The 15,937-nt window shown below is 36.0% G+C and overlaps 1 protein-coding gene and 1 long non-coding RNA gene across 3 annotated transcripts in view; one reads left to right on the forward strand and one right to left on the reverse strand.

Annotated features, from left to right (window-relative positions):
* The window catches only part of LOC144428340 (uncharacterized), a 283,628-nt gene that overhangs the window by 57,943 nt on the left and 209,748 nt on the right, over positions 1–15,937 (reverse strand). The gene's annotated exons all lie outside the window — the stretch shown is intronic.
* LOC144411736 (uncharacterized) lies at positions 316–12,939 on the forward strand. 2 transcript variants are annotated; one of them, XM_078117042.1, is made up of 8 exons: positions 316–438; positions 817–948; positions 4,932–5,066; positions 9,013–9,139; positions 9,741–9,873; positions 10,274–10,400; positions 11,735–11,865; positions 12,651–12,939. In XM_078117042.1, exons 6-8 carry the CDS (start codon positions 10,310–10,312, stop codon positions 12,732–12,734), a joined length of 306 nt encoding a protein of 101 aa, XP_077973168.1. In that variant the 5' UTR covers positions 316–438; positions 817–948; positions 4,932–5,066; positions 9,013–9,139; positions 9,741–9,873; positions 10,274–10,309; the 3' UTR covers positions 12,735–12,939. The 2 variants fall into 2 exon arrangements, 1 of the variants encoding a protein (XP_077973168.1); XR_013478170.1 differs by lacking the exons at positions 9,013–9,139; positions 9,741–9,873; positions 10,274–10,400; positions 11,735–11,865; positions 12,651–12,939 and adding an exon at positions 8,032–8,196.

A 15,937-nucleotide genomic window follows, 5' to 3' on the forward strand; every position in this document is an offset into this window, starting at 1 on the left:
TTTCAAGGACGTAGTTTATTTATTTATGCATGTTGCCAATCTATCATTGTGAAAAGTGACAATAGCACAGCAACGAAACGACAGTTCTTTTTTAATGAGCAATTCGAGAGTCCTGCTGCACGCTTACACAAACGTATTTCTGTAACCTTTTGTCTGACCAAAATCAGACATCCGCAGACAAGCAGTTTACAACAATCAACTTTTTTATTGTTCAGGGCTAGGCTTTTATTAGTTTTTAATTCACATTCATTCAGATTTATGACGTCATAATCAATCTAATAAAGCATTTAAATTTCGTTCTTTTAATTAAGATAACAAGCGATGCAGGCAACGACCGCACATTTACCCACATTACTTGGAAATTGTGGAGTATAAAAATCAACTTAATTACCTTCAGAGAAGATAAGATAAGCAAAAATTAAAAGGTCAACAGATGATGTGAGTTTAGCTTTCTGTTTAGATTGTTTCGTAACTTTTCTAACAGTATTTCATTTCATTTAGAATAACTGAATATTTGAATACATGCTCAAAATATCTGTTTATGGAACAGCTATCGCTGTGCTTTGTTTATTCCATGATATATTGCTTCCGTAGTTAACTTGCCTGATGAGAGTGGCTCAGAGTATCTAAGTAAACCAGTCTCAGTTTATAGCAGTGTTTCTTAACATGGGTTTTAATGGGTTCGACAAAGGTGCTGGTTTGAAACATTAGTATGTCATGGAGTACTTGTGTTACCATGTTATGTAAACATACCTACAGTTCACTGCAGATATTGAAGTTTATAAAATAACTCAACTATTTGTTATTACTCAACAGTAATGCAAGACGTCATACTGTATATATTGAAGACTTTTGCATTCTTTCCAGCATTCTACAAAATTACCTGTAACCGTTCAATCCAAGAAGCAGTTGAAGAGTGGATTGTTCACTTGCAACCAAACTAGTCTGGTAAATTTGCTTATTTTTAGATAATGTACACAGTTGTCTTGGCGACGACGGTTCACGTATTGTTCGCTTATTCGCGTCCTTGGTGGGGTCAGCAAAACGATATGTCGACGGCTTTGGTACGATGGGAAGCAATTTTGTCCTTGCGATGAGGAAATTGAAACATAAGTTCGGCCAACCAGTGACGATCGCTTGGGCCTGTTTCTTAAAGGTCGTAGATAGCAAAGATTCAGGAATTCAATAGCCGCAAAATCTTCGATTTTAAGTCATACGTTCAAGCATCCACTAAAACGTAGTTGCTTCTGCAATGGTTTACATTCTTCAAGTTTTTTTGTCCAATGATTATGTTTATGTTTCAACTGTTTCGACCTTGGTCCGTTTGCTTTTTGGTGTAGATTTGATAACATGTGTCGCGCTTGTTCGGGTAAGCATCATTCAGTAATCTATGGTCTGAGGATCTTTACAAAATGATCAAATGCTACCAATCATCGCAATGGATCTACTCGTACAAACAGCGTTGCCAATGCAAACGTTTCAGGAGTTAATGATGTCCAATTTCAGCTTTTGCCAGTTGTAGTAAAAGGTCTGTGGACTTTTCTGAATACGTTATCGCTGTGGTAGACTCTTTTAGTCAAATCTCAAATATATATACATCATGAATCAAAACGAAAAATTGGTCTAATAAATATAAATCGTACCCGTATTACCATTAACACTTTATGTAACAAAGACGTTTCACAAGATACAGAAGTAGTAAAATTGTCGGTGAAATCTGGTTACGACGAATATTGGAGTTAAACAACGTGTTTGTGATCAAGTCACGAAGACCACATTCAGAAAGAATGCTCAAAAAAGTTCAATATATGCCTCACTTGCAGGATATTCCGTTGGCCGATATTGAAGCGAATCAAGCTATGATTTTAATCGCGGCACATAATCTCATAGCGTTCTTCCAGCTTTTGCATGGAGTGGGTCGACAACGTGAACCAATAGGAATTGAATCTCCTCTTGGTTGGACTTGATCGGAAATTTGCGTACAAGTATTGACAATAAGACAATTTCAAATTTGATGCATTGCGGAATACGTGACCATTATACCATGCTACAAGAACAAATCGGATAAAATTGGTCCAGCGAATCTGTAGGCACGGCATAGAATTTTTCGCATAGGGAGTCATTCGAAGATAGACGAGAATATATTTTCACGAACAGTAAAATTAATTTATTTGACCGTCCTGATGAATTTGGTTTTATGGAGGTGAATGGAAATTGCGGAAAGTCACTAAACAAACACGCAGCTCGTATGAGATTCAAAAGTCTTACAAAGAAACAACGATTCAATAAATAATCGCGTCGGGGTGTTTTTTTCATTTTCTGGAAAGACCGACAGCTATAAACGTCAATATAAAAGCCATGCTTCATTTATTCTATTTTTGAAAAATGATATTAATTCTGCAATTTTTAACTGTACAAATAACTGTTTTTCCTGGAAACAACCATGTGCGTATGAATTATTGCCTCGTATTGCTTTCGTAGCTGTTGATTCATCTTATGTGGCGAATTTTTGTTGTTTAACGGGAGATACGTACGATAGCGGACATGAATTTCCTAGTAGCGCATTATCAATTATCGATATAGACTTTTACGTTGATTTACTTACTTCGAAATAGAGTGTCGATTCATTGGTATCAGCATCTAAGAACGTGATTGAAATGTTACACAATAACGGGTTCAAGACGACAGATTGGGTTTTGAATTCCAAATCAGTTTCACGTGAGATATACATTCATCGTCTCGCCACAAGTATTGATTTAGACATTGAGAGACTTACTGTTAAAAGTGCTTGGGACTGAACTGTGGAAGCGAGAGAGATTGCTTCATACTTGAACACCAGGAGTTCACAGGTTTTGTCACAAATAAAGAAGCCCTTGCTGTTGTAAGTTCAATACTTGATGCTTGGGATGAAAAATTCAACAATAAGAGACTGAAGTGTTGGTCAAAGTGGAGCAAAATATTCAATTCGATATTCAAAATATTTCAATTCCTCGTCAATTCGAAGATGTGGAATGTAAATATTTCCTGTACAAATTTGGCATATTCTGTTAAATGATATCGAAGCTTTCCAAGAAGAATTGCCAGGGTCGTTCCACTTAACGCTGATTCCGCCCAAAATCCCATTGATTACTGCGATAGAAGGATGAATATTCCTCAGTTTTTAGAGAATTCGGACATTGGACTAGTTTTTGACGCTACTCCCCCCGCATCAGGATTCCGCCTCATTGATAGATGACTTCCTGTGAATAGTCATGAAGGTGCCTTTGTCGGTAGTCCACGTGGCTATAAGTGCTAGTTTAGTTCGGGTTGGGAAAAATATTCGAATATTTGAGTAACAGTTTCCTGCTCTAATGGCCGTTCTCACGTGGCCTGAACACGGCACGTCACTTGCGCATCGTTGAATCAAACGCTTGGACAGCACAGCGCACGATACACGAGCATCAGCCTACAATCCTGGCTAACGAACAATGGCGTCAAAATTGGCTGTTATATTTGAGATATAATATTTTTATTTATTTCCAGTGGATATGATATTGTTTCAATTTCTTGATGAGCATAATGTGCCCCAATTTCGCATGATTTTTAACTTTTCAGAAGGCCGTTTTGTAAAATTCGAAACATTGATACAAGTTCAGGAAGTAACATTAGGTCAATGATATTAGAAATTTTTACCGATCCGCAGTGACGACATTTCATAAGTTTTATTTAATGCAAAAACATAGACACGACAGAAAAATACAACGAATCCAGGGGCCAGTAGCAAAGATATTGGTAACCTTTCAATTTTACAGTGGCGATAAGGAAGATCAAATCCAGAACGAAAGAAAAAATTCAAAATAAAGTTGATTTCGAGATGGAGATTGCAAAATCATTTCTATAATTTTCCTCAGCGCCTCGTCGCCAATGATCGCACAGTAGTTTTCAAATTTGTATAACAGAACACGCAGTTCTGCAATAAATTAAAAAAAAATTAAACATCGATATCCACCAGAGCGCAAGACTTGGCCTGAAAATAAGATAATAATTTGAATTTTCAAAATGATTTCAAAATGACCCTACCCTTAAAATAAATTTAAAATGTGTGGGAGAAGAAAGGTTCATTAACCTGAAGTAAGGTGAAGATCACACCACTATTAAAGATTGTGTGATATCACAATTATGATATTTGTCACTTGATTTTTGTATAGAAAATACAAATAAAAACTATGGATGTCGGTTTTTATATAATATTTAGTAAAAAATCTTGTGATTTTCTGCAATGTAATTTTATTTTTGATAAATGAACACAAAAGACCTATTCCAAAAAAAAACATAGTGGTATTTTTCAAAAGAAAATAAATCTATATCCTGTCTAAATTTCGGGGAAACACGGTAAGAAGTGCTGTACAGTGTACAAAACTGCTACGCGTAAAAAAGCCACATTGTCATTCTTTGTGTAGCAAATTTTTGTTCCTTTGAGAAGATCGTAAAAAAGAACCAATCACAGATTCGAATTTAAATTCAATTTAATTTATTTTGTTTTTTTGAAGATTTACGTATTCGAGTCGCCACCGATCCTAATAACCAGTATAATTAACCAAAGCTCTCTACATCTTTTACGACCAACTAAGTTTCCTTTTGCGACCCACCAGTGGTTCGCGACCCATAGTTTGGGAACCGCTAAAGTTTAGCCTATATAAAATACGGTACTAAAATTTAAACATTTAAAAATGTTGGCTTATGAACTCATTGAAGTGTGGGCTGAACGCGGCCCGTGCATGGGGCGTTGGTTGGACAGCCTAAACTATGTTTTTTTATTCCTCTTCGTTTTCTTTTAGATATAATCTATATGCGGTTATAATTTCGCAATTTTTAGCGTTTGCTAAGACATAGGTTTGGTATGACGTCATAATGATTCTAACAAAACATATGAATTGTGTTCTTTTATTCAGATAACAAGCGATTCAGGCGAAGTACGCTCATTTACAAACATTCCTTAAAATGTGGAGCATGAGAAATCGACACGAAACTCAAATACCTTTAGTTTAGAGAGAAGAAAACCAGAAATTAAAAGGTTAATGGAAGATGTGAGTTTAGCTTTCTGTGTAGACTTTCGTAAGGGTGATGAAGGAAGCTTTTGATCCTTCTCTAGAAACATTAGTAATGTTTCATTTCATTTGGAAAACTTGAACACTTGCTCATTCTTCTGTTTTGCACGTTAGTATATTCTTCAGATTCAATATTCTAGAAATGTTTCCGACTATTCAAAAGAAAAAGGCAAATTTACATTCGTAGCTGATTATTATTAGTTGGAGATCTGTGACAACGCGCCACAATAAACAAACAAGTCCTGTCACGAAGTTCACGATTTGTTTCTGAATCAGTTACCAGTGTTTTGATATTAGAGAGCAAAGTGCTTCAGCATATTGCCTGTGCCTTAATGAAATTCATCTTAAAATCGGTGTAGTTTGTTCAGAACAGTCAACACGATGGAACTTGGAATAGAATCAGGAACATGGTATCTGCTGAAAACAATGAACATAAACTAAATATTCCATACGGCAAGAAAATTTTGCAATATCATAATATCACAACTCTCTATATTTCAAATCAATCAGCACGATTTAGATTAAAAACATACAAAATTTAACAGTATATATATACCCAATGTTTCGACTTTCTAAGTAACACAATCAAATGAAATATGCTCTAAAGCAGGGTCGGCCAACCTTTTTCGTCGAAGGGCCACATGTAGTTCCATGGTAGTTATGTTCTAATTTTGCTACACAAACTACAGGTTAATGAACAAACAAACAATACCCTCACACCAAACTTTCACAATTATTAGAATAATGAAACTGTTGTTTCCCAACCATTGATGGGGCGCCATCAGTGGTTATTCCCGAAAGTTTCGCCAAAGGCAAGCGAAGATGCTTGATCATTTTTATCATAGCTCCCAACAAATCAATGCCTCCAGTCGTGGCTTAATAGGGACAATGACTGCGAGCTCTTCGGTAATTTCAAATCATCATTAACTCCCCGCAAAAAGATCGCCAACTTCGTCAACTGAGCAGGAAACTTGATGTCAGTGCTTTTGCCAAGCGCCAAGAAATACGATGAAAATTTTCCCGCGTTTGCAATTAAAGTTTCCGCTATAGATTTCCAAGGCTCTTCAACACGACGAGTTATGGTCTGTCTTGACATGCTATTTTCGCAAAAACCTCTTTTATTTCTGGACGTAAAACATTGACAACCCGAAGAATACCTAATATACATTCCTTAGATTGTTTTGCCATATCATCATATAGAGTAGTAAAAGACCAAGAGTGTACGCGACTATGGCACCTTTATGTATCGATATCTTCTCCCAGTTGGTTTCGATTCAAAATGATTCAATTTTCACTCAATTTTTTTTTTATTCAATTCTGGAAAATACAGCGCGGGCCACTCTAAATGCTACCGCGGGCCACGGGTTGGACGACCCTGCTCTAAAGTAACTAAAATCCAATTTTTATGACTAAAATATTAAAGCAGTAGTCATTGTGCTAATTTGACAGTAATACTGCCACAAACTATATTTATATTACACTTGAGAACCTCAATTCTTATTGTTATTTCCAACAGATACATAACGAGTACTACCAACAATACAGAACCTGTAAACACTGGTTCACACCGAATACTGAGCTAGACTGAGACAAGACATCCAACCATTGCGCTTCCAATTTACTGATTATCTTAATAAATCGAGCGACTCACAACATACCATTGTGTAGTACGTCTGACGCGCCTTCGTTGTTTACCTAAAAACGTCAAAATTTGCCCAGCCCAACATTCCGATGGAACAGTAACAGCCTATAATTTATCGGGTAAATCAGAGTGGACCAAACCGCGGCCCGAGCACACATTCCCTGCGCCCCGCAGAAAAATTTCAGCGTGTACTAAACCATTGGTAGATATGAGGAAAGATACCAAAAATACCACGATATTTCTTAAGAAGCAAATGGGTAAACTCGCATTGTTTTATCACTTTTGTGTTTTCTCCTACTGCGGCCCGTAAGACATCGTCAAAAGTTTTCGCGTCCCGACAACCTTGGACCACCCTAGGGTAGATCTTATATAACGGATTCTGCAATTAGTAGAAACAAAAATGAATGAGGCCTCGTTAAAACATGTAGGGAAATCGATTTTCAATACGATTCCAGAAAATCTGTGGATTCGACACATATAGAAATTTAGAGTCAAAGCTCGCTCTATCCCAATCGCTAAGACAAGTAGTAATTTCACAACGTATTCATATATCACAGAGTTGGTTTGGGATTAAATGTAATTACTTTAAGCCACATAACATGTATTTGGAAGATTGCCAATCATATCTCCCTGTCCCTTATTTTTCTTTTATAGTGCGAAAAAATTCTATTTGTACAGGCATTCAGTGAACGAGAGTAAACTTTTTTCCTATCCTAGGTAACATTCGGGACACGCGAAAGACCACTCATTTAACGTTATTTCTTGACATGTGTGGATACCAAGAGATACCAAAAAAGACTTCTAAGAGAATGATAACAGCAACAAAATATGTGGATAAATACTGGCACTATGATCTTCAAACCTCCCTTTCACACTAAAATCATAAAATCAAACATTTCGTACTTTACATACCGGCCCCGGTTATTTTTTGAACTGTTTTTTGAATAACATAGAAAAATGATTTTCAAACAAAACAGGAAACGTTTGCTCAACTTCCAAAAACAATTGATGAAATAAATACAGTATAAAAACCAATGAAGATAAGCAAATTGCCAATGCAAGAATTTCAAAAAAGGATAGAACCAAAAACTAGCCCCCACTCAAATATAATTCGAATTATACACCTAATATTCCCATAGTGAGAATGTATGTGTGACTGTGTATGTGTAGTGTGGATGCTATTTATGTAGTGTGTATTTTGTGCGTAAATGTACTCAAAAAGGGTAGACAGAGCTTCATTATGTCGCGCATATAAGTAGAATTGGATATGCACACTTTCACTTTTCACTCCTTGATCATCAGGGTGACAAGATCTCCAACTTCAAAGTTGCGTTGAATCTTGAGTTGGCACTGTAATTGGGGAAGATATTCGTTTGTCAAGCGATGACAAAATAAATCATGTGATCACTGAACATGTCTGTATTCCTCTTCTGTATTCATGTGCTCGAAGAACAAATCAGGTGACAAAGACGGTTCTAATCTATTTATCAAAAATGAGTTTGGAGGAAAGGGCATTCAAGTCTTTCGGATCGTCGCACGGTGGTGTGAGTGGACTTTATTTCTTGACGCGTGTGGATTTCAAGAAATTCCTTCAACGAGAATGATAATACCAACAAAATGTGGGGATAATAAATGATGTGAGTTCAGCTTTCTGTGACTTCTCGAATACTGGCTATGTGATCTTTAAATCTCCCTTTCGTATTAGCCGATTCTTCAGGACTCTAGCAAATGCAATATTTGTGCATACTCTACATCTTTCTATCTGCTTCTACCTAGTTACTTCTCAGTGGTGTCGATTTGAAACCGGAAAAGTCACAACCGTTGGTTATAGGGAAATTAAAGAGTAAACCAGCGTTATATTGCTTTAGTCAAATGTAAGTTGTATGTTCTTGAAGTTGTGGGCAACAGTTATAAATATACCACTGCCTATTTCGAGTTTACAGCTATCATCAGTTTTGTGCGAATCGGTTCTATTACAATATTTCCAGGATGTAAATTATTTATTTCTGCATGTTGCAATTTCAAGATTGGGAAAAGTGACAATAGCACAGCAACTAAACGCCAGTTCTTTTTTAATGAGCAATTCGAGAGTCCTGCTGCACGCTTACACAAATGTATTTCTGTAACCTTTTGTCTGACCAAAGTCAGACAAGCAGTTTATAACAATCAACTTTTTTATTATTCAGGGCTAGACTTTTATTAGTTTTAAAATTCATGCTCATTCTATTTTATGACGTCATAATGGACGTGACAAAACATTTAAATTTTGTTCTTTTAATTCAGATAAAAAGCGATACAGGCAACGTCCGCACATTTACCCACATTACTTGAAAATTGTGGAGGATAAAAATCAACTTAAATATCTTCAGAGAAGAGGAGATTGGCAGAAATTAAAAGGTTAACAGATGATGTAAGTTTAGCTTTCTGTTTAGATTGTTTTGTAAATTTTGTAACAGTATTTCATTTCATTTAGAATAACTGAATATTTGAACACATGCTCAAAACATCTGTTCGTGGAACAGCTATCGCTGTGCTTGGTTGATTCTATGTTATATTTCTTCCATGATTACCTTGCCTGATGCGAGTAGCTCAGATTATCTATTAACCATTCTTTGTTTTTTAGCAGTGTTTCCTAACATGGGTTCGATCGAACCTCATGGTTTCTGTAGGGCTGTTTAATTGGGTCGACGAAGGTGCTGGTTTGAAACATTTGAATTTCATGGACTTCTTTCTATTCTACCTATATCAAAGTTAGACCTTTATCTCAGGTATTGCTGCTCGATAACCAGCATTGTTTTTTCGCGTCACCCTCCACCATGAAATTCCTTTTTTGTGTTTTTTTCCTAGTTTTGTTTGCATTAATTATAAGTTCATTTTGGTGAAAAATGAACTTCTGACTGGCTGACTGATGGAGACTTTGTGTTGCAATGTTTTGTAAACATAATTACAGTTTTCTGCAGATATATATTGCAACTTATAAAATAGCTCAACAATTTGCTGTTATTCAACAGTAATGCAACGACGTCATACTATATCAATTAAAGACTTTTGCATCTATTCGAGCTTTCTAAAAAATTAACTTTAACCGTTCAATCCAAGAAGCAGCTGACGCGTGGATTGTTCACCTGGAACCAAACTAGTCTGGTAAATTTGCTTATTTTTTGATAATGTACACAGTTGTCTTGACGACGACGGTTTACATATGCTTTGGCCATTCGCGTCCTTGACGGGGTAGCAAACAACATGTCGACGGCCTAGGAACGATGGTAAGTAATTATGTAGTTGCAGTGAGAAAATGTGGCAAAGATTCAGGAATTCAGTAGCCGCAAAATATCCGATTTGAAATCATACTTTCAAGCATCCACAAAAACGTAGTTGTTTCTGCAATTGTTTACATTCTTTAAATGTACATGTCCAATGACGTTAAAAAAAAGATTTTCACTAAAATTAAGTTTATGTTTCAATTGTCTCGAACTTGGACAGTTTGCTATTTGGTGTAAACTTTATAACATGTGTCGCGCTTGTTCGGGCAAGCATTATTCAGTGATCCATGGTCTGAGGATATTTACAAGAAGATCAAATGCCAATGTCTCTACTCGTAAAACAGCGTTGTCAATGCAAATGTTTCAGACGTGGTGTCCAATTTCAGCTTTTGCCAGTTGTAGTAAAAAGTCTGTGGGCTTTTTTGAATACTTTATCGCTGTGGTAGACTTTGCTATTCAAATTTCAATTATATATACATCATCAATCGAAACGAAGACTTGGTCTAATAAAAATAAGTCGTACCTGTGTTACCATTGATACTTTATGTAACAAAGGCGTTTCACAAATATCAGAGTTAGTAAAATTGTAGGTGAAATCTGGTTATGAAGAATATTGGCAATAAACAACGTGTTTGCGATGGAGTCTCGCATACAACATTCAGCTAGAATGCTTAAAAGAGATCAATATATGCCTCGCCTCACTTGCAGGATATTCCGTTGGCCGATATTGAAGCGAATCAAGCTATGATTTTAATCGCGGCATAAAATCCCATAGCGCACCCATCGCAACATGAACCAATACGAATTGAAACTCCTCATGGTTGGACTTGATCGGAAATTTGTGTACAAGTATTGACAATAAGACAATTTCAAATTTGATGCATTGTGGTTTAAGTGAGCATTATACCAGCGAATCTGTAGTCACGTCGTTCAATCTACCGTGTAGCGAGTCGTTTAATAATAGACGAGAATATTTTTCACGAACAGTAAAATTAAATTATTTTACCGTCCTGATGAATTTGGTTCTATGGAGATGAATGGAAATTGCGAAAAGTCACTAAACGAACACACAGCTCGAATAAGATTCCAAAGTCTTACAAAACAACCTAAAACAAACAACGATTTAATAAATAATCGCTTCAAGCTGCTTTTTCAATTGCAGAAAAGACCGACAGCTATAAACGTCAATATAAAAGCCATGCTTCATATATTCGATTTTTAGGAGATTATATTAATTCTGCAATTTTTAACTGTTCAAATAATGATTTTTCTTGGAAACAGCCATGTGCGTATAAATCACTGCTCCGTTCTTTCATCGCACAGTAGTTTTCGAATTTGTCAAACAGAATGCGCAGTTCTGCAATAAATTGAAAAAAAAAACTGACATCGATATTCAACAGAGCGCAAGACTTACTATACGCGTGATTGAAAGAAACGACATTCGGATGTCACGCCATAATACGAAACATAGTTTAACCATATATAAAATGCGGTACTAAAATTTAAACCTTAAAAAATGTTTGCTCATGGACTCATTGCTTATGAACGCGGCCCGCGGGTTGGGCAGCCCCAAACTTATCTGCTTTTTATTCAACTTCGTTTTCTTTTAGATATATATTCTTTATGCGGGCATAATTTTGCCATTTTTAGCGTCTTTAACCACCTTTAACTGCTAAGATATACATTTTGCATGACGTCATAATGATTACAACAAAACATATGAATTGAGTTCTTTTATTCAGATAACAAGCGATTCAGGCCAAGAACGCTCATTTGGAAATATTTCTTGAATTTGTGGAGCATGAGAAATCGACTCAAAACTAAAATACCTTTAGCGAGAAGAAAACCAGAAATCAAAAGTTTAATGAAAGATGTGAGTTTAGCTTTCAGTGTATATGGTTTTGTAACTTTCGGAGGGGTGATGAAGAAAGCTTTTGATCTTTCTCTAGAAACATTAGTAATGTTTCATTTCATTTTGAATACTTGAACACATGTTCATTCTTCTGGTTTTCACGTTAGGATATTCTTCAAATGCAATATTTTAAAAATGTTTCCGAGAAGAAGAAAAATTTACATTCGTAGCTAATTATTAGTGGTTAGAGATCTTCGACAACGCGCCCCCAATAAACAAGTCCTGTCACGAACTAAACGATTTGTTTCTGAACCAGTTACCAGTGTTTGATATGAGAGGGCAAAGTGTTTCAGTATAATATTGTCTGTGCCTCAAAGTGCTGTCCCAATGTAATTCAACTAAGAACCTGCGTAGTTTGTTCAAAACAAAAACAGTCAACACGGTGGAATTTGGAATGGAATCAGAAACATGGCATCTGCTGAAAACAATGAACATAAACTCAATATTTCATACGGATAGACAACTCAATATATTCTCTATATACACAACTTCCTATATTTCAAATCAATCAGCACGATAAAGATTAAACACATACAAAACCTAATTTAGTATATACATACGTTATGTTCTGGCTCTACAAGTAACACAACCAAACGAAATATGCTCTGATGTGAATATAATTCAAGTTTTATTACAAAAATATTAAAGCAGTAGTTACTATGTTAGTTTAACTGTAATACTGCCCTGAATTATATTTGTCTTACACTTGAAAACCTCAGTTCTTACAAGAATTTGTTAATTTACAGATTGGTATTTCCAACAGATACATAACGAGTACTACCAACAATACAGCACCTGTAAACACTGATTCACACCGAATACTGAGATAGACTGAGACAAGATATTCGACTATTGCGCTTCCAATTTACCAATTATCCTAATTAATCAACAAACTCACACCATACCATTGTGTAGTGCGTCAGACGCGCTTTCGCAGTTTACGTAAAAACGTCAATATTTACCCTGGCCAACATTCGGATGAAACAGTAACAACCTATGATGATTTAAGAATGCATGTTAGTAGGGATTTCAGGATAGAAGTTACATGAATATGATTAAGTACTGCTTGTACCGAGCTTTATAGGGTAGATCAGGGTGGTCCGAACCGCGGCCCTAGCACACATTCTTTGCGCCCGTAGAACAATTTTAGCGTGTACTAAACCATTGGTAGATAAGTGTATTTATTGGCAGAATATTTTTGAGTTATTTTCAAACTATTCCAACTGTGATTGGCCTTTTTCCTAATCCCGATGTCGGGATTGATATTTGATAAAATCACGGAATTTCAATGTTGTATCTATAAACGTCAAGACTCTACCAGGATGGAAATGACTTCCCGTGGTCGGTACGAGGAGAATAAATTGTCTTGTGCAAACATGATCAAGCTGATGAGATGAATCGCGTTTTCATCCAAACTTTGTACATGAAGCTCGCCTTAAGTAACTTCTCAATTTTAGAGACGTGACCATGTGACAGCAATGACCAAACGCAGACCTGACTTAGCTCCGCGCAATCCAGTTTTTTTTAGCTGGGTCCGGAGTCTCATCTTAGACATATATATTTTGGTTGTCATTTGACGATACCACTAGACCTGATCACGCTAAAAGTAATGAAATTAGTCAAATATATGAATTCATCATACAATAAGTGTAGAATGGGTGAACAAGAAATAGGAAACGTATTTACCTTTCCCCAACAACGTTCAATGACGGGGTCTGGCGTGTTTCCAAGTAATTTCTACCACGAAAAAATATAATTTTATCGGACATTACAAAATCAAACATGAAGAAAAATGCCAAAAATATCACGATATTTCTCAAGAAGCAAATGGGTAAACTCCCGATGTTTTATCACTTTTGGGTTTTCTCGTACTGCGGCCCGTGAGACATCGCCAAAAGTTTTTGCGTCACGCCAACCTCGCAACCTTGGACCACCCCAGGGTAGATCTTATATAACGGATGCTGCAATTAGTAGAAACATAAATTAATATTATATCGGTAAAAGATGTAGAGAAATCGATCTTCAATACGATTCCAGAAAATCTATGAATTCGACACGCTTGTAAATTTAGATTCGAATCTTGCTCCATCCAATTCACTAAGACAAGTAATAGTTCCACAACGTCTTCATATATGTATCACAAAGTTTGTTTGAGATTAAATGTAATTACTTTAAGCCACATATCATGTATTTGGAAGATTGTCAATTATATCTACCCGTTCCTTATTTTTTATAATGTGAAAAATTCTAATTTTACGGGCATTCAGCGAATGCGAGTATCGCCTTTTTTAATCTTATTTCTCATCATTCTATTGCTAGACATCGGTGCCGTATGCGATGCAATCACGAGAACCACAAAATACTTCTAAGAGAATGATAACAGAAACAAATTATGTGGATAATGAAATATGTGAGTTTAACTTTCTTTGACTTGTCAAATACTGGCACTATGATCTTCAAACCTCCCTTTCATACTAGCTCATTCATCAGAAATTGAGCAAATGTAAAGGTTGTGCATGTGGGATAAGTAGTTTGAAGTAAGGTTTACCACTACGGTTACGAGTTACGAGCTAACTAAAGTCGTATCCTGTCCTTTGGAATCCAAATTATTGTCTTCAATTTATGCACCAACAAGAAACTTTGAAAGAAACTTTGTTATCAGCCTGAAACACATCTGATGTTGACATCAGTGTTAACAGTCTTAGTACTTCAGTATTGGTGTGTATAATAAATTGACTATTTTTGACAAGGACTCAAAGAACAGCCGCGAGTATGCTAGGATACAAAATAAGACAATGATAAATATAACATTGCATATATTAGAGCAATCCTCAAATCCTATTCGGGTAATATATTATAGGGCAACAAAGATTCGACCCTATCTGCGTGTCCACACTCCCGTGTTATTGAACACACGTTAACAGAGTGTAACTCCGATCTTGACTCCTTCAGAGGTCAAAAAGCACACTATGTATTGAATGCCAATTGTTATATTGTAAGGTTGCACAATCGAATTGATCCAAATAACGAATTACACTTGAAACCTTAAAGCAAGTATATGTGATGAAACCAAATTTCTAACTGACAAAGAACGGCAAAGACAAGCTACACTGAGCGAGAAAAATATATCATAAAGGAAATGAATTGGGACAACGACCTTGTTTCAGGCAAATAACATGCACTACTAACAATAAGTGGTGAAAATATTAAAATACACAGTGACTATCCTTATGTACTTGCTACAATATGAATAAACCTAACAATATTCTAAGTATCAAATTCCCACCTGATTATCATTTTGCAACGTATGGCAAGAGTCAAACGCGAAATAGGAAATCCCATCATTAATAAAATATACAATTGCACAGCAGACTCCCTGATCCGCATTGTGCGACGTGCATCTACCTCGTGGCAACAAAATTTCAAATTTTCTAGCAAGGGGACTGGGAGGGGTGAGTCATTTATTCGCCTCAGTAAAAGGAGGGACGTTGACTAACTATAGTACTATACAGTGCTTAAAATAAAGGGCTTAAGGTTCCATAAAATGGGCAATAAAACATTTCGTACATACCGGCCCCGGAAATTATATGAAATGTTTTGATGAAATGGATAACGGAGGGAAATATTTGAAAAAAAAATGTTTGCTCAACTTCCAAAAACAATTGGAGTTAAAAATACGGAAACAAAACCCATGAAGATAACGAAATTGTCAATGTGTATGTGTGGTGTGGATGCTATATATGCAGTGTGTATATTGTACGTAAATGTACTCAACAAGGTTCAAGTAGGCAGAACTTCATTATGTCACGCACATAAATACAATTGTATATGTGCACTTTCACTTTTCTGACAACTTCTTGATAATCAGGGCCACAAAATCTCTAACTTGAAAGTTGTGTTGAACATTGAGTCACTTCTGTCGGCACTAAAATTGGGGACAATATTATTTTGTCAAGCGCTGCCAAAATAAATCAAGTAATTGCTGAACAAGCATCATTCAGTGATCCATGGCCTGGGGATCTTTACAAGAAGA

This window comes from Styela clava, chromosome 10 (assembly GCF_964204865.1).
Source record: "Styela clava chromosome 10, kaStyClav1.hap1.2, whole genome shotgun sequence".
NCBI classification, from domain to species: domain Eukaryota; kingdom Metazoa; phylum Chordata; class Ascidiacea; order Stolidobranchia; family Styelidae; genus Styela; species Styela clava.